The 19,942-nt window shown below is 32.5% G+C and overlaps 1 protein-coding gene and 1 non-coding gene across 5 annotated transcripts in view; both read left to right on the top strand.

The window, feature by feature from the left end:
* Positions 1-19,942, top strand: part of LOC145248869 (uncharacterized) — a 402,247-nt gene that overhangs the window by 267,040 nt on the left and 115,265 nt on the right. For all 4 annotated transcript variants that reach the window (XM_080110617.1, XM_080110620.1, XM_080110619.1 and 1 more), the window contains exons 7-9: positions 5,053-5,304; positions 12,713-12,967; positions 19,137-19,397. In XM_080110617.1, coding sequence (XP_079966743.1) covers positions 5,053-5,304; positions 12,713-12,967; positions 19,137-19,397 — 768 coding nt within the window. The remainder of the gene's footprint in view (positions 1-5,052; positions 5,305-12,712; positions 12,968-19,136; positions 19,398-19,942) is intronic.
* Positions 9,841-10,033, top strand: LOC145249133 (U2 spliceosomal RNA). The gene has a single exon (XR_013863499.1). It is a non-coding gene; the product is annotated as a U2 spliceosomal RNA (small nuclear RNA).

The following is a 19,942-nucleotide window of genomic DNA, read 5'->3' as shown; positions in this document are numbered from 1 at the left end:
CTTCAATGGCTGTAAATGACAAAGTTCTCTCTGATTCTCTCTCCTCTGATCTCGAACGCGTGATTCAGTGGGGGAAGGCGTGGCTGGTTACCTTTAATGCATCTAAAATCAAACTCCTATCCTTACATCATCAACGTTCTGATCTCCATCTGGCATCAATTGGGATGGATGGCTCTCGTCTGGGAGAGGCCCCATGTTTTGACAAGCTTCTGGGTTTGACGTTTACTCCTGATCTGAAATGGAACATGTACATCAAGTCTGTTGCCAAGGTCGCTGGAAAAATGGTGGGATCCTTCTACCGCTCCAGAAGATATCTCACTACTGATGCAATTCTCTATCTATATAAAAGCCAAGTACGTCTAAGGATGGAATACTGCTGCCATATCTGGGCAGGAGCTGCTAAAAATAGCCTATCTTGCCTTGACAGAGTACAAAATAGACTTCGAGGCTTAATGGGGAATGCCCTTTTCTCTACCCTGCAACCTCTCTCCCACAGAAGAGACGTTGCGAGGCTATCCTTGTTTTATCGTTATTTCCATGGCAGGTGCTCGTCTGAACTCCAATCTCTGGTACCCCCTTGCCAATCTTTCACGAAAAACACCCGTCTAGCTGAATCCACTGTGAAAAATTTCCCCCACTCTTTATCTGTGCCTAAATCAAAACGTGGATTCCATGAACAAATCTTCTTTCTTAGAACTGCACGCCTGTGGAACTCTGTTCTGTCTGCCTGCTTTCCACCTGACTACAACTTGGATGTCTTCAAGTCCAACGTTAACAAATTCCTAATGAACCGCCCCCCCCTTAAGTAAACACTTCATCAAATCTCCACACTAACGTAATGTACTTGCAATAACCGTTATCCCTGAGTGGCTTCCGGGCCTTGATAAGTGGTAACCACTGTGTAAAAAAGAAAAAAAAAAAAAATGATACCCCTTCTTTTAACGTAAATTAAATTAAAATGTAAGATACACCCAGGTTTGAACAGGGGACCATTCGATCTATAGTCAAATGTTCTACCACTGAGCTATATCTCCAGATGACAATAAATCTGTATTTTTTGTTTTAAAAGAAGAAATGATTTGCTGAGATTTTATTATTTCCCTTTGTCAGTGTAACGTAAAATATTACCCTGTAAAAATTCTTCTTTTGTTATCTATGAGAGAGAAAGACTACTATAAGGTCAGAGTTTTTTTTTTTTTTTTTTTTTTTTTTTTAATTTTTGATACTTATCGGATGAATTTCTATACAAAACGTATCTAAGAACTCTGCTAGACATATAAATTAGCTTTGTATGAAATTCGCGAAAGATTGGCACAGCCATTTCGGAACCTATGAGGAAGGAACACACACAAACACACACACACACTTTTATATAATAGTAGAGACAGAGATACACCTGCATCTGAATTTTGCTACATTTTATATTCCAAGATTTGTTAGCTTTGACAGCGATGATGATGATGATTGTTGTTGTTTCAGTAAAAAATGGTCATAAGAATACATCAATTGGAATTTGGAAAGTTATATAGAAAAAAAAAAGGAAAAGAACTTCTAAGAATGGATTTGTTACATCATAAAAGAGCAGGATAAGACACGATATACAAGGTGTTCCAAAAGTTTCGAGCACATTTTGACACGAGAACTATAAAGGATATAAAAATGGCATCTGGTAGATTCAGAATGCTTGCTCAAAGATGTTCAATGTGAGCATCATTGGTCACACGACACACATCAAGTCGATATTCCAATATTCCAATTCTTGCCAAACGCGTCCCAGCATTGCGATGTGATATATCCTGCGGTGGGTGGCCGTAATTAAAGGATATTCAAGAAAGGTATTCCACAAGGAAAATAAATGGATAAAGAGGTTCTGAAGTTAATAAAGAAATAGAGAAGTTTATTGAGAATATTTACAGAGACAGCATGTTACGTTTTTAAGTGTTCCCGCCCAGGAAAGGCTCTCACAACCGGTGATAACGTTCTTTCGATAAAAAGTTCCGGCGATGAATTGCTCATCTCGCCATAACACGATGGCTGCAACAGCTTCTGTTATTCGGGCCTTCAGCTCATCCACATCTCTTGGAATGGGAAGTACATAGACCAATCCTTCCACAAATCCCCACAAAAAATTATCACAGGGTGTGAGATCTGGAAATCGAGGAAATGCATGTTGAATAAGTGTCCATGATTTCAGTTTTTGCAAATTCAAGAACATAAAACGCCTTTTCTGGTTGAATGAACGCCATTACTGGATCTGAAAATAAATGAAAAAATCAATAGCAAAATTACAAAAAACTTAACTTAAAATGGAAGCAATTTTATCTTATTACCATTCATAGTTAAGCAGATGTGAAGACTTGAAATGTGCCCGAAACTTTTGAAATACCCTGTATATGTTATGTTTTGAACTGGAACAATTAACATCAATAAGATGGAGTACTGTTGCCACATCTGGGAAGGAGCTGCTGAGAGCACCTTTCCTGCCTGAATAGGATAAAAAACCGACTTTGAAATCTAGGGGGTGATGTTCTTTTCTCCTTCCTGCTACCTCTTTCTTATAGAAAAGACATTGCGAACCTATCTATGTCCTATCGTTATTTTCATGGCTAGTGCTCGACTGAGCTTCACTCTATGGTTCCACCCTGTAAGTTATTCGCGACAAATACTCGTCTAGCCACAACTGTCAACAATTTCCCTTACTCTCTATCTGCGAGTAAAGCTAAACGAAAATTCTGAGCAAAGCTTCCCAGAATTACTCCTCTGTGAAACAATACCGCAGAGCTGCTTCCCAGTTGACTATAACATAGTTGCTTCCAAATCCAATTTAAGCAGGAACTTGATGAGCCATCCTGTTTAATACATGAATTCATCCAATTTCCAAAATCACCGATCATCACAGTAACGATGAACTTTTATCCTCGAGTGGCTTCTAACTCTCTGTTTGTGCCTAAAACTAAACGAAAATTCCATAAGCAGAGCTTTCTTTCCAGAACTGCTTGTCTGTGGAACACAGTATCACAGAGCTGCTTCGAGCCTGACGATAGCGTGGTAATCTTCAAGTCCAATGCAAACAAGTTCTTAATGAGCCATCATCTAAACTAAATTAACTCCTCCAATATCCACCATCACCAATTAGCACAGTGTTGTCTCACCTGAGACCCAGTAACCCTTATCCTTGAGTGGGCGTTGCGCCTTCATAAGTGGTAACTCTATAGTATATAAAAAAGTATTATTGTGCCAATATGATGATTAAACAATTTTCAGAAATCCTAAAAACCCTAATAGTTCTTGTTTTACACAAAACCAAACCGGTTGACTATTACAAAATAATAATTATTTTTAACATATCTTGGAAAAAAAATTGTTATTCCGAGATTAAGTTAATTTGGAAATATACATGTTCTATTGATTTTTGGAAAATTTGTCTTTTGGGTTTTTTTTTTAAGTAACGTCATTTATGGTACCATGGCAGCAGTCGTTGGTAACAGTCATAGCCACCGTATAAGATGCAAACTTTCTGTAACAAACTATTCTGTACTTCTGTAAATATACCACCAGGCGTGTGTTTGACTTTCAAACAAATTCACCATGCATGTTTGAAAGTCAAACACATGCCTGATAAAGGGAAGACTTCCCGAAATATATAGCATCACGGATATGCCACCTGATACAAGTAAGAACATAAGAACATATTACATGTAGAAAGTTATGTATATATATATATATATATATATATATATATATATATATATATATAACATAAAAATTACATAGTTGTCGATGCAATAATTTATTTCAACCTTATGATATTTTCAAGCATCTAAACTAGACAATTACATTTTTAATTTTTTTCAACCTTATGATATTTTCAAGCATCTAAACTAGACAATTACATTTTTGAGTATCAAAAATGTAATTGTCTAGTTTAGATGCTTGAAAATACCATAAGGTTGAAATAAATTAAAAATGTAATTGTCTAGTTTAGATGCTTGAAAATACCATAAGGTTGAAATAAATTATTGCATCGACAACTATGTAATTTCCGTGTTATATATATATATATATATATATATATATATATATATATATATATATATATATATATATATATACATATATATATATATATGTATGTGTGTATGAAAAAAAAATATATATATAATTATTAATTTACTTGTCCATACATCCAGTGTCATGCAAAAAATATCATCGAAAACATTAATCAAAAAGAAACGAATTACCTCCCTTTATAGTCGTTCTTTATCAGTTAAAAATCATTAAAACCATTTCCTCTCCAAAAATTAAAAAAAATATATGGCTGTCTGTTTATGGTTTCAAATTAGCTATTTTATTTTATAATTCAAAAAAAAATGTCATGTTGAGAAGAGACTATAAGTTTTTTATAATTATAATTTCTTTTTAAAATATTGTGCAAGTGAATTGACATCTTTTCCTTCATAATTTATATCAAAAAATTATTTAGAAAAAAAAACAAAACAAAGCGAAACAATGTCTTGTCTATTGAATTTTCATTGAAAAAAATCTTACGTTTTTAAATCAATTCTTTTTAACTTTAAAAGGTTTTTAAAAAAATTTGATAAAAAAATTGTTAAATTCGTAATTATTTGTTTTATTTTATTTTTTATTCATTTTATTGATAATGTGTTTTAAAAATGTTCAACTACCGTGGAATTCCACGGATTTTGCTTGTATATATATTATTTTACAGTTATACACACATGTATTGGTTCAATAAAGTGAAACTGCATGGCCGGTTTCACCTTAAGTTGCTTCAGTTTCACCTTAAGTTGCTTATCCGTTACATCGATGTATTGTTTTGTCTTCTATAAACTTAAATTCCGTTTATACGAATCAGATATTACGACGTTATTATACTGTATATCATAAATACGAGTATATGAATCAGATATTACATTTTATCATATTTATAAAATATTTGTATTTGTTTTAACGGGAGTTTGATAGTTTTTCAAAGAGAAGGGGATTTGTGTTGCAATAACTTTCTTTTTTTTTTCTTTTCATTTGTTTTAGATCCTCCCAATCAAGTTGTAATAAATCAGACATCGTATCTTAAAAAAAGGCCTTCCTCTTTGATTTGCAACGTTTCCGGTGGTTCTCCAGATGCTTTCAACTACTCATGGTCACCTGGAAATTATCCACAGCATAAAGAAATAAATATTAATTTGACCCAGGTTGCTGATCAAACATTCACTTGCACGGTGGCTAATAAGAAGTGTAATATTGCTACTGTTGCATCATTGCCGAAAAAAATCATTGTGGAAAGTAAGTTTCATTTTTTTTTTTTTTTTTTTTTTTTTTTTTGAATTGGTTGGTTGGTTGGTTGTTTTTGTTTTACGGCATATCAACCTTTTCAGGTTATTTAATGCCGAATCCAAAGATTTTGAAAAAAAAAATTTTTAATAGAATATATTTGTTGTTTTCAAGTCGGTTTCTATTTAACCCATAGTTGGAACCCTAACAGGTACTATCACTCTGGGTCAGAGTGGACCTGGGAGCAATGGTAATTAAAGGGTGGCTCCACACTCCCCAAAGCCCACAAGCTGGGACCTCACCTGGATATAGTTTAAGGTCATATCCAGGACCCCCATTGAGGGACTTTTACCCTCTGCAGGGGGGGGGCAGTCGGTGTATTCTAATGCCCCACCGACAGGGCCGTTTTGAGAATTGGTCAATGTCTTTAATCCTGGTAAATGCTCTTAACGTGTTGAGTGTCCAGGACGCACACATGATGATTTGAGTCAATCCAAATTGTCTTGAGAAATTTTGCTCAATGTACAGAAAATATTACTAAGCCTGAAGTTTTTCTTTGTTACTTTATGCAAGTGTAAGTAGTTTGTATTTCTACATCTCTTCCTCAACTAATCAAAGAAACGTAGAAAATAGGGACGGTGTGCGTTTATAATTTTGATTGTCTTGTATGACAGAGTTCAAAATAGACTTCGTAGCTTAGTGGGGGATGCCCTTTTCTCTTCCCTGCAACCTCTTTCCCACAGAAGAGACGTTGCGAGCCTGTCCCTGCTTTATCGTTATTTTCATGGCAGGTGCTCAGCTGAGCTTCAGTCTATAGTCCCCCCTCGCCAAACTTTCATGAACAACACTCGTCTAGCCAAAACCACTATCAATAATTTCCCACACTCTTTATCTGTGCCTAAACCTAAATGTAGATTCCATGAACAAAGTTTCTTTCTTAGAACTGTACGCCTGTGGCACTCTCTTCTGATTGCCTGCTTTCCAGCTGACTACAATCTGATTGTCTTCAAGTCCAACATAAACAAGTTCTTGATGAACCGTCCCCCTAAGTAATCCAATTTACAAAATTCCCACTATTTATGTTTACTACGCTATAATCACATCGACTAATGTATACCAATTAACCCTTATCCTCGAGTCGTCTCCGGCTCTTGATAAGTGGTGATTTCTGTGTAAAAAAAAATAAAAAATAAAAAATAAAAAAAGATCTGAGTGCTTTTTAAGACAACTTCCGGTCATGTTTATCTTGGGTTCAGAAGTCTTGTGCTCTGAGGCAACACTTGTGTTTGTTTTTTTTATTTTGTTTATCTTTACAAAGGAGTCACCTCTTATCAAGGCCTGGAGGCCACTCGAGGATAAGGTTTAATGAGTGTATGGAGGTCATTGGAACAATGGCGTAGTAATCATTAATAGTGGAAATTTGGTATACTTTGGTTATTTAAAGGAATGGTTCAACATGAACTTGTTTGCATTGGACTTGAAGACGACCATATTGCAATCAGCTGGAAAGCAGGCCAACAGAACAGAGTTCCACAGGCGGGCAATTCTAAGAAAGAAACTTTGTTGAAGTAATCTGCATTTATCTATTGCAGTTTAGACATAGAGTGGGGGAAATTATTGATAGTGGTTTCAGTTAGACAAGTGTTTTTAGTGAAAGTTTAAGAGGGGGGGACATAGATTAGAGCTTAGACGAGCACTTGCCATGAAATTAACGATAGAGCAGAGATAGGCTAGCAACGTCTCTTCTGTGGGAAAGACATTGCAGAGAAGAGAAAAAGGCATCACGTACTAGGTTACAAAGCCGGTTTCAAACTCTGTCAAGGCAAGATAGGATTCTTCTAGCAGCTCCTGCCCAGATGTGGCAACAGGTACTTCGTCCTAGGACGTACAGGTAGAAGATTGCATCAGCAGTGAGATATCTTCTGGAGCGGTAGAATGATTCAACCATTTTTCCAGCGATTTTTGGCAACGGATATGAAGATGCAGCATCATTTTTGCTGTTATTTGTAATATACCTTGCATCTTGATGAGCAGTTCGATTTAATAATCAAATTCTACCCAATTTCCACCACTACTGATCATCACGTTGTTGTCTTATTAGTCACCTGACATTCATTAATCCTTATCCTTGACTGGCCTTTGGGCCTTGATAAGCGATAACTTTGTAGTAACAACAACAAAAAAAAAACTGTCTGATTCATAGTGTTTGTTATCTGACGGTCATTATAGGGTCCCTAAAGTTGTAACATTTGGAGGCAGGGGGGGTTGATAGTTGGCTAATTGGATAGTGGCATCCTTATGAGTGGTAGTAGTAACATGTTTGAAGATGTTTGATTTTTTTTCTCCTTCCTTCTTTTATTAGCTTAACTAATGGAAGCAATTAAGAAAAAACGACAAATAACTCCATTATTTGCTCTGGGATATAATTTTCTTTTTACGTTAATTTACAGCAAGCCCATCAAGATGAGCTACATCTTCCTCTTCCAAACTGTGTGGGGTTAGAGGAGGACTCGAAATTCACATTTGATCAGTTCGACATCTGATTTCATAGAAGGAGAAACACTTTAGTTTTTCTGTTACGTACTTCATACTTCCACCTATGACGTAACTACCAGTACACGTTAGCTTAACCCTTAATTTTTATTTTAACTTCCTATGGAAAGTTTCACTCTTTATTTAATTTTAATCTTATTTCTATTTACATCTATATATCACTATACCACTTCAATTGTTAGACGTAGGTAAATAAGCAAATTTTTACTTGGCTTGTTCCAATGATCAAAAACTCAGTATTTCAGCGTATGTTTATAACAAATAAGAAGTTGAGACTGCATAGCTTTGCATAATAACGTTATGATAGGAGAAACTCTTATTTAAACTGTACTTCTCACATTGTATGAAGTATTCTTAAAGCAAGTAAAAAAGAACAGCAAATAACTTGATTAATTGCTCTGGGGTTTGATTTAGTTCTTATAATAATTTACAGAAAGTACATCCAGACGAAAATCATCTTCCCCTTCGTACTCCCATAATACTTTCTCTCTTGATGTAACTTCTGGTACACGTTAGCCTAACTGCTTTTTTTTGTGTGTGTGGTTTCTTTTTTTTTTTTTTTTACAAACCTTATGTGGAATTTTTCATTTTAAACCTTATTTTTAATTGTAATATATCATTTTTTTTAATTTTGTGTAAAACACAACAGCATCTAAATTTTTTTTATAAAGTTGGTACTTCTGCATTTAGAGCACCAAATTTCCATAAATGTTAACTTGGGTTCGACTGGCAGTGGACATAAACCGCTAGAATATGCCGAGTGCTGATCGACTTGATCAGCCAATGAAAAAGCGGTAACAAATGTGCTTAGCCAATAAAAATGGAAGCAGACGAATTTTAATAAATTGGAAGAAAAAAAGAATTAGTTTTTAAACATGCACAAATTTAATCAGTCCAACTCAAGCCTAAAAAAAAGAAACGTCACAAGTTTTCCTAAAAATTCTTATAACGTTTCTTGAAAAAAAAAACACACACACACACAAACAGAAAGAAATTGAAAAGTTTTTCCTAACAATGAACAAAAAGAATTAAATTTTTCTTTAAAATTCTCTTAAAAAAAAGAAGTTTTTATTTATATTTTAAAAATATTTATTCGTGAAACTTACGATAGGTTGTTTTATTTTATTATTTTTTGTTTTATTTTTCCTTTTTTTTTCTTCATTGTAATATGTATCCGATAAATGTTATTTTTGTTTTTATGACGTTTTAAAATTTGATTGGCACACGGCATATTCCAGCGGTTTACGAGCACAAGCCGACATCATGGAAATTCGGTGTGCTAAATGAAGAAGTATCACCAATATTTCAAGATTTGTTAATCTTAATGATGATTATTATGATTATGATGATTATTATTTTGATGACTTTATTATGATTATCATGATGCTTATTACGATTATGATGATTATTATGATTTTGATTATTATTTTGATAACCATTATTTTGATGACGGTTGTTATTGTGATTATTATGAGGATAATGCTTATGATGATGATTATTATTTTGATGACGATTATTATTATGTTATTATGGTGATGATTGTTTTAGTAACAAATAGAAAGTAATTATATAAATTGAATTAAAATCTAAAGAGTTATAAAAAAAAGGGGGAAATAACTTTTAAAAATTGATTTGCTACATCATGAATAAACAGGACCAACAATTTACATCAATACCATCGTGATGATGTAATAAATGATTGGTCCCACACTGTCTAACAAACTCCATCCCCTGTCCCATTGTCAGAATGTTGTATCCCTATACTTGCTTTTCAAGTATTTCAAAGCAAAATGCTCCGACGAAATTGCTGCACATGTACAGATGAGCTTTTGATGGATATCTTTCTTTTTTGCACCCATTTTTAGTCACATGCAAATGACTCTATAAGTCACTCGGTCTGTCGGTTGGTTGGTCGGTCGGTCTGTCCGTAACACTTTTGTGCTTGGCCTTTTTGGTTAAGATCTGTTGTTAATAGATGCTGTTCTTAGCTTTTTAAGCTTTTCTTGGCCTTTTGGCCAAGATCAAAGTGTAGTATCTGTTCTTACTGCATGCTGTACTTATGTTTGTAACTTTTCCTTGGCCACATAGCTAATATAACGTTTCAAATTCCCTAAATCAAATAATTTTTGTGATATAAAGTGAGGGATCACTTTTATGTATTAATTTAATGTAAAATGATCACCCACTTTACAACCAGTCAGTCTCAAAGCCATTCAAGTCATTCTCCAGATCATTTAAGTTGTTTTTGAAGGATTCCAGTTATTTTTTAAGCATTCAAGTCATTCTTAAGCTCACCCAATTCATCCTTAAGTTCATTAAAGTCATTCTAAGTCATTTACTTTTTATTTATTTAAGTCATTTCAGCCCATTTTTTGGTCATTTTAGTTTATCTTTAAGAATTTCATGTCAATCCTACATTCATGCATTCATTCATTACACAAGAGCCCACGACTAATGGCTAGCGGCCTTGTTAAGATGAGACATGCAATCTATTTTGTGCGTTATGCATGGGTAAAAAGGAAAGGTTGAGAAATATTGCTTTAGAAAATATTTTGTAAAAAAAAAATTTTTCAAGGATAGACAATGTGAATAATAACAAAATGTTCAGAATTTTTTATTTTTTCATTTATTTATTCATTTTGTAAATTCTTCACTAAAAATCAGCAAAAAAATGGATCTTTTAAGGGCCGTGCCATCTATATGCCAGGCTCAGAACTAATCGAGTGATGTGTTAAATAAAATTAACAAAGAAATATATTTTATGGAGATTTTGCAGCTTAATTCGTTAATAAATCCAGAAGTAAACGGTTTTCGAACAACTAATAAAAATCTTGTTCAACGATATGATAAAAACGACAACGGTAAACGTCATAATCATTCACCCTGTAGAATTATTATTGGTCCCCCCGTTCATCCGTTTATCTTTTCTCGATAACTATGCCTTGCATTTTTTGGAAATTTTGCACAAACATTAGTCATGGAGAAAGTAAATTTTTGCCAGAACGGATATTCTGGGATAACATTGGTTGCCCCCCCCCGAGGGTATTATAGGGTTGTTGCTCCAAAATCGTTCGTCCGTTTGCACTTTTCTCAATAAGCACGCCTTGAATTTTTAAAAAATTTTGCACAAACATTAGTCATGATGAAAGTAAATTTTTGCCAGAAGGGGTTTTCCCAGATAACTCTGGTCGCCCCATAGGGAGCATTATAGGGGTAAAATTGCCCCTAAATCGTTCATTAATGGAGAAGAACCCTGCATGCTTGGCTTGTTCCTTTTTATCATTTTACACTAAGCATATTACAATCAAATGCACTTCGTTTAATGTTTTTTTTATCTCTGGTGCAGCATTTTAATCATGAAGTAATTATGGTGTTTTGTGAGTACACCTTGCCCTTTGAAATATCTTGAATAGCCCTGTCCATAATTCACGCTAAAGGCTGTCCTGGTGATTGGCATACTCTTACAGAATCTTACTATGAAGGTAAAGCCTAGGATAACAAGATGCGTGGGACTGAAGAAAAATATACTTCTAGAATACCCACTGTTCTTGTGTCATCAAGTGGTGTCTTGCCTGGTACAGGCATTGACGGCTGTGGCTCTCCATCTATTTCTCTCCCTCGAGGTATTCATGAATTCATTGTTGCTCATCATTTTTTATGTTGCCCAGGTGTTCAGACTGTCAACGTATATTTCTCGCTGTCGTCTTCAGTTTCTTCTACCGACGATCTTTCCCATCAAGCTAATCTGTTCTGTTCCGCTTTTTCCGTAGACATAGACATGAATCTCATTTGTCTTTTTCGTACTTTTCTTGTTAAAGACCTTTCTGTGTTTGCCATTTCTAATACCTCTTGGTTTGTTTTCTTTTCTGTCTAGGATATTTTCAAAATGTTCCTCAGGAACTAAATTAAAGTTGCTTCTAGTCCCTTCCTCGTGCTGTTGGTGATTGTCCAGCACTTACAACCGTATAACCGAATTTGGTGTCTGTTTTAATGTTTCTGTTGGTCATAATTGATGGCAATCTCTTAAAGGCGACTTTCGTTGCGGCTATGCGACTTTGTATTTCAACAGTGCAACAACATAGCTATAATAAATGCTGAAAATAAACATATTATCAATAAAATAAAAATAAGAGACAAAGTTAGTAATAAGAAACCCGGGGAAGCCTACATATAACTTAAAGACCATAAATCTAACTAAAAACTAAATTGTTAGATGTCACATTCAATTTAAATAAAAAAATTACGAGCCATGCACAAAAGATAACGCTAAACAAAAAGATAACAAACCCCCATAAATCATAAAACAGATTCTCAACTGTATTCAGAGTAGACTTATCAAACATCCTAATGACGAAATAGTATTGAAGCACTCACGCAACATCTACAATACTATTAAATTTTCAATTTCAAATTAAATGTCAACGTAGGTTTCTCGCTGTGTCCTCTGCATTTTTTTCCTGTCAAACTAATCTGCTCTATTACACTTTTTCTGTAGACATGACCCATGAATCTCATTTGTCTTTTTCGTACTTTTTTTTATTTATTATTTGTCATTTCACTCCAAACAAGCTACTTACTCGTGAGGGGTTACTATTTAGGACCAGATTTGCAGGGATACTATTTAGGGAGTTGGGCAACGAAATGTCTGTTCCCATTACATTTAAATTTTAGTTTGTGAGTACAGTCAGGGAAACAGGGGACACTCTTCTTATTAAAGACCTTTCTGTGTTTGCCATGTCTAATAATTCTTGATTTGTTTTCTTTTCTGTCCGGGATATCTTGTAGCGTACAAAAATAAAGCCTCAGACACCTTGCATAAAATGTTTCTATTTTCTGGACAATTAAAAAAAAAGTTATTATTTTTCAGATTATCCTATCATCAAAACGCCTGATCAAATAACAGTGGTTGAAAATGAGACGAAGGAATTAAATTGCATCAGTGAAGGAAATCCGAAGCCCACAAATAAGTGGCGTATTGGCAACAAGATCATCAATTCCCCATTGTTAAGAATTTCTTTTACACGACAAAATCAAAGCGGTGGCATCGAATGTATTGCAATTGCAAACAGTTCAAAACATGGAATTTTAAGATCTGGTCAAAACATTTCCATTGTGGTAACATGTAAGTATTTTTTTTTTCTGAATACAATATACGGTAAGAAAGAACACAGGTCTATACACTCGAGATTACAATAAACATCTTTAGATGTGTAGTCAAAACAAAGCAGGTGATTCTTCCAATGTCTGTCTAGTCTGGTTTTGAAGATTTTGAATTACTCTGCAGATTCCACTTCTTCCGACAGCTGGTTCCGCACTTTGAGAGAAGTGTGTTCGAACAGGCCCAGCTGCTTCCTTTTGGTTATTAAATATTCTGCTTCGATAAAGAAGGTTTGTGGGGGGGGGTTTTTTCTTATTTTTAATGAAACACTTATTCGCTAACAACCAAGCACAGATAAGTAAAACTGAATCAAAGCACAAATAAAATTTTAATCTATAGGAAATTTCAGATAATTTTGAAAATGAAATGATTAAAGTTTGAACTTGAAACTCAACTCATTGGAAGCATTTGCATTGAAAAAAGAAGATAATTTTGAAAATGAAATGATTAAAGTTTGAACTTGAAACTCAACTCATCGGAAGCATTTGCATTGAAAAAAGAAGATAATTTTGAAAATGAAATGATTAAAGTTTGAACTTGAAACTCAACTCATCGGAAGCATTTGCATTGAAAAAAGAAGATAATTTTGAAAATGAAATGATTAAAGTTTGAACTTGAAACTCAACTCATCGGAAGCATTTGCATTGAAAAAAGAAGATAATTTTGAAAATGAAATGATTAAAGTTTGAACTTGAAACTCAACTCATTGGAAGCATTTGCATTGAAAAAAGAAGATAATTTTGAAAATGAAATGATTAAAGTTTGAACTTGAAACTCAACTCATCGGAAGCATTTGCATTGAAAAAAGAAGATAATTTTGAAAATGAAATGATTAAAGTTTGAACTTGAAACTCAACTCATCGGAAGCATTTGCATTGAAAAAAGAAGATAATTTTGAAAATGAAATGATTAAAGTTTGAACTTGAAACTCAACTCATCGGAAGCATTTGCATTGAAAAAAGAAGATAATTTTGAAAATGAAATGATTAAAGTTTGAACTTGAAACTCAACTCATCGGAAGCATTTGCATTGAAAAAAGAAGATAATTTTGAAAATTAAATGATTAAAGTTTGAACTTGAAACTCAACTCATCGGAAGCATTTGCATTGAAAAAAGAAGATAATTTTGAAAATTAAATGATTAAAGTTTGAACTTGAAACTCAACTCATCGGAAGCATTTGCATTGGAAAAAGAAGATAATTTTGAAAATGAAATGATTAAAGTTTGAACTTGAAACTCAACTCATCGGAAGCATTTGCATTGAAAAAAGAAGATAATTTTGAAAATGAAATGATTAAAGTTTGAACTTGAAACTCAACTCATCGGAAGCATTTGCATTGAAAAAAGAAGATAATTTTGAAAATGAAATGATTAAAGTTTGAACTTGAAACTCAACTCATTGGAAGCATTTGCATTGAAAAAAGAAGATAATTTTGAAAATGAAATGATTAAAGTTTGAACTTGAAACTCAACTCATCGGAAGCATTTGCATTGAAAAAAGAAGATAATTTTGAAAATGAAATGATTAAAGTTTGAACTTGAAACTCAACTCATCGGAAGCATTTGCATTGAAAAAAGAAGATAATTTTGAAAATGAAATGATTAAAGTTTGAACTTGAAACTCAACTCATCGGAAGCATTTGTATTGGAAAAAGAAGATAATTTTGAAAATGAAATGATTAAAGTTTGAACTTGAAACTCAACTCATCGGAAGCATTTGCATTGAAAAAAGAAGATAATTTTGAAAATGAAATGATTAAAGTTTGAACTTGAAACTCAAATCATCGGAAGCATTTGCATTGAAAAAAGAAGATAATTTTGAAAATGAAATGATTAAAGTTTGAACTTGAAACTCAACTCATCGGAAGCATTTGCATTGAAAAAAGAAGATAATTTTGAAAATGAAATGATTAAAGTTTGAACTTGAAACTCAACTCATCGGAAGCATTTGCATTGAAAAAAGAAGATAATTTTGAAAATTAAATGATTAAAGTTTGAACTTGAAACTCAACTCATCGGAAGCATTTGCATTGAAAAAAGAAGATAATTTTGAAAATGAAATGATTAAAGTTTGAACTTGAAACTCAACTCATTGGAAGCATTTGCATTGGAAAAAGAAGATAATTTTGAAAATGAAATGATTAAAGTTTGAACTTGAAACTCAACTCATCGGAAGCATTTGCATTGAAAAAAGAAGATAATTTTGAAAATGAAATGATTAAAGTTTGAACTTGAAACTCAACTCATCGGAAGCATTTGCATTGAAAAAAGAAGATAATTTTGAAAATGAAATGATTAAAGTTTGAACTTGAAACTCAACTCATTGGAAGCATTTGCATTGAAAAAAGAAGATAATTTTGAAAATGAAATGATTAAAGTTTGAACTTGAAACTCAACTCATCGGAAGCATTTGCATTGAAAAAAGAAGATAATTTTGAAAATGAAATGATTAAAGTTTGAACTTGAAACTCAACTCATCGGAAGCATTTGCATTGAAAAAAGAAGATAATTTTGAAAATGAAATGATTAAAGTTTGAACTTGAAACTCAACTCATCGGAAGCATTTGCATTGGAAAAAGAAGATAATTTTGAAAATGAAATGATTAAAGTTTGAACTTGAAACTCAACTCATCGGAAGCATTTGCATTGAAAAAAGAAGATAATTTTGAAAATGAAATGATTAAAGTTTGAACTTGAAACTCAAATCATCGGAAGCATTTGCATTGAAAAAAGAAGATAATTTTGAAAATGAAATGATTAAAGTTTGAACTTGAAACTCAACTCATCGGAAGCATTTGTATTGGAAAAAGAAGATAATTTTGAAAATGAAATGATTAAAGTTTGAACTTGAAACTCAACTCATCGGAAGCATTTGCATTGAAAAAAGAAGATAATTTTGAAAATGAAATGATTAAAGTTTGAACTTGAAACTCAACTCATCGGAAGCATTTGCATTGAAAAAAGAAGATAATTTTGAAAATGAAATGATTAAAGTTTGAACTTGAAACTCAACTCATCGGAAGCATTTGCATTGAAAAAAGAAGATAATTTTGAAAATGAAATGATTAAAGTTTGAACTTGAAACTCAACTCATTGGAAGCATTTGCATTGAAAAAAGAAGATAATTTTGAAAATGAAATGATTAAAGTTTGAACTTGAAACTCAACTCATCGGAAGCATTTGCATTGAAAAAAGAAGATAATTTTGAAAATGAAATCTTAATGAGTTTATATGAATACTCCTCTTTGATTTCTATAAAAGAAAATGTCAGATAATTTAGAAGACAAAAAAGAATAAACGCTGAACATTAAAATAAAATAATATGATGGAAGCTAAACGGAGAATTAATGAAATTGAACTGAATTGGATGAAAGCTGAACACATACTAGATTAACAGAATGAAAGCTGAACACATACTAGATTAACAGAATAAAAGCTGGACACATACTAGATTAACAGAATGAAAGCTGGACACATACTAGATTAACAGAATGAAAGCTGAACACATACTAGATTAACAGAATAAAAGCTGAACACGTACTAGATTAACAGAATGAAAGCTGAACACATACTAGATTAACAGAATAAAAGCTGAACACATACTAGATTAACAGAATAAAAGCTGAACACATACTAGATTAACAGAATAAAAGCTGAACACATACTAGATTAACAGAATGAAACTGAACACATACTAGATTAACAGAATGAAACTGACCACATACTAGATTAACAGAATAAAAGCTGAACACATACTAGATTAACAGAATGAAAGCTGGGCACATACTAGATTAATTGAATAAAAGCTGAACACATTAAATTAAGAGAATAAAAACTGAACACATACTAGATTAACAGAATGAATGATGAACATGTATACGATTATAAGAATGTAAGCTGAACACATACTAGATTAACAGAATAAAAGCTGACACATACTAGACTAACAGAATGTAAGATGAATACATACTAGTTTAACAGAATGAAAACTGAACACGTTTTTAGTTTAATAGAATGAAAGCTAAATACATACTCGATTAATAGTATGGAAGCTGAATGTATAATCTTCAACTGAAAACTTATTTGATGTCATATAATGCTAAAAAGTAAAACATAATTTGTTTATATCGATGATCTTGTTCTTAATTCTATATAAAAAAAAACATAATTTAGAAAATAAGAATAATAAAGTTATAACCTGAACGCTGAACACATTATTTGCATTTTATGCAATTTTTACAAAAATGATATTACAGCATTTTAACAGAAAATTATTTTGATTGAAGTAAAATATAATTCAACTATTTTCTTTTTTAACTTTTTATGAAAATTTTTAAATTTTACGATGTGACTTTAAAGAACGTATTTCTTGTTTTAGTTTGAAAATAATTTTTAGTCTAAATATTAAATCAAAGTGGAGAAATGTTTTTTGTAAAATGTATTTCTTTGAAAAATTTTCTTAAACAGAAGACATATTTGACAGTTAGTTTGAAAATCTAAAAAAAAAAAATTATTACTGATCCAGAACCTGGCCCAAGGTCACGTCAGCATTGTCAAACAGTTTACGGGTAAACTGCTGGAAAAAGATGACGTGATTAGCCAATCAGCAATTAGCTGTCAGCCGGTGATGTTTTCGTTAATAGGAGGGAAAAAAAAATCATTTATCTGATACTATTGAAAAGAAAGTTGTTTTCGACGAAAAAAAATGTTTTCATCATTATAATATATATATATATATATATATATATATATATATATATATATATATATATATATTGAAACTTTTCTTTTTACAAAAAAAAAATCTAAGATACTTACCATGACAAAAGAAACACACTTGATTTTCGTTCAGAATTGCTTCCATCTTTAATAGAGAAAAATATTTTGGTACTTGTGCAGAATTTGAACCAGATATAACTAACCGTCTACTCGGCTTTGCTTGAGATATGACGTCATCCGCTCAGGTTTGACTGTCATTTGACATAAGACGCCAATCAGTGAGCAGCAAAGAAGCAGACGATATTTGGGGAAAATATTGGAAAAAAATAAAAAATCAACGGGACCAGCCAGGAGCTTCTCGACAGCTATCTTTGCGAGTTTATGTGGAGACAAAAATTTAGTAATGATCCTTTTGTCTCTATCTTAAACCATATATCAGAAAACTACCCGGTTGGGTTAGCGAAGTTTCTTTCACATCTGCTGTCTCTTCTCACTGTGAAATCGTCTGATGCGACCGTAGAAAAGTCTACCTAATCATAAGGAAATATCCCGGCTGTCTTAATTTAATTAAAAAAAATCAGTTGCCCAGCCCCACCCTACGTGAAAAATAAATGTTCACGAAAAGAAAAAAATAATAACAAAAAAGTTTACTTAACATTGATTACAAAAAAAAAGAAAAAAAAAAAACTAATACCTGAAAATCACATTTTAAAAAAGTGTTTGTTTGTTTTTTTAAATTGTTTAAAAAAAAAATGATAGCAAAAATTTGTTTTCTTAGTCTTGTTCAATTTTGTTTGAACCTCCCCCCACCCCACCCCCAAAAATGGTTGGAAAAAAATATTTTTTAAATTATTTTCACTTAAAAAAATTGTTACACAAATAAAACAAAAACTGTTACGGTAGGTTGCTGTTTCTTTATTTTTGTTACATTTTTTTCTGGTTATTTTATTATATTTAAATGTTTTCTTCAGTATTTTCCTTGAGTAACGTTGTTACAATTTGATAATCGGTGACGCTCAGTGAAAGTCGGCGGTCGACGTCATGTTCTGAGCAAAGCCGAGCGGTCAGTTTGTTACATCTGGTTCAAATTTTGCACAAGTACCGAATATTTAATATAATTTTCTTAAAAAAAAGGAAATATTTCTTTCATATAATTAAACTTATTCTTATCTTCTTGTGGTAAAGTTTTTGTTTTCAGCATTTTGAATTTATCATCTGGCAGTATTTTTGTTGGCTTTTCCGGCAACTTTTAAGGCTGCTTACCATAAACTGGCTGAAGATACGAACACAGCTTTGGGTCAGTTCTTAATTTTTGGAAATAGCACCGTGTGTCATATCTTTTGATAATATTATCGATTTTTTAAAAAGTATCTTTTCATCCAAGTTTTATTCAGGAATTATTTCCATTTTACAGATCCTCCTGAAATTATGATTTCTTATGAGAAGACAAAGAAGGAAATCAACTGCTCAGCTAATGCCAGTCCTTCTACAATCACCTATAAATTGCTACAGAAATGGGGAAATCTAAAAAAGAGAATTATTGATGAAAAAAAAATAGTTTTTCAGAATTTGACTTATGAAGAATCCGGAGATTGGATATGTCAGGCAAACAATGGTGTTCCCACAAAAACAGGAAAAAAATATTCAGAGAAATCTGTGCCAGTTAAAGTTGATAGTACGTATCTATTTTTGTAGTTGCAACCTTTGTAGCGAGTGTAAATTTTCAGTTGTAAATTGAAAGCTGAACCCATTTTTCAGCAAATGCACTCCTCCTTTCTTCTATAGAAAAAAAATATAAGATAATTTATAAAATGAAATGATTAAAGCTTACAGCTGAAAACTGTATACATCTTTTGCGTTTCTTGAATATTCTATTGTAGTTGCAATCTTTATTTCTAGCTAGAAAGGAATATATAACCAGCGAAATAGTATTAGCAGACCATACAGAGAAAGAGGGGAAGGGGTGAATGTTAACTCAGCCTCTCTCTCTTTCTCTTTCTGTCTGTCTGTCTGTCTGTCTATCCTGTCTCTCTCTCTCTCTCTCTCTCTCTCTCTCTCTCTCTCTCTCTCTCTCTCTCTCTCTCTCTCTCTCTCTGTCCTGTCTGTCTGCCTGTCTCCTTAAGATTTTAAATGTTTGTTCTTATTAGAGTACTCAGTCGAAGAATTTGACCCTTTAAACAATAAGACACATTTTTTATGGCGATCTGGATCATTCAAGTA

Source organism: Euprymna scolopes, chromosome 27 (genome assembly GCF_053919585.1).
Source record: "Euprymna scolopes isolate OS-2025 chromosome 27, ASM5391958v1, whole genome shotgun sequence".
NCBI lineage: Eukaryota > Metazoa > Mollusca > Cephalopoda > Sepiida > Sepiolidae > Euprymna > Euprymna scolopes.
This window is presented reverse-complemented; position numbering and strand designations above follow the sequence as displayed.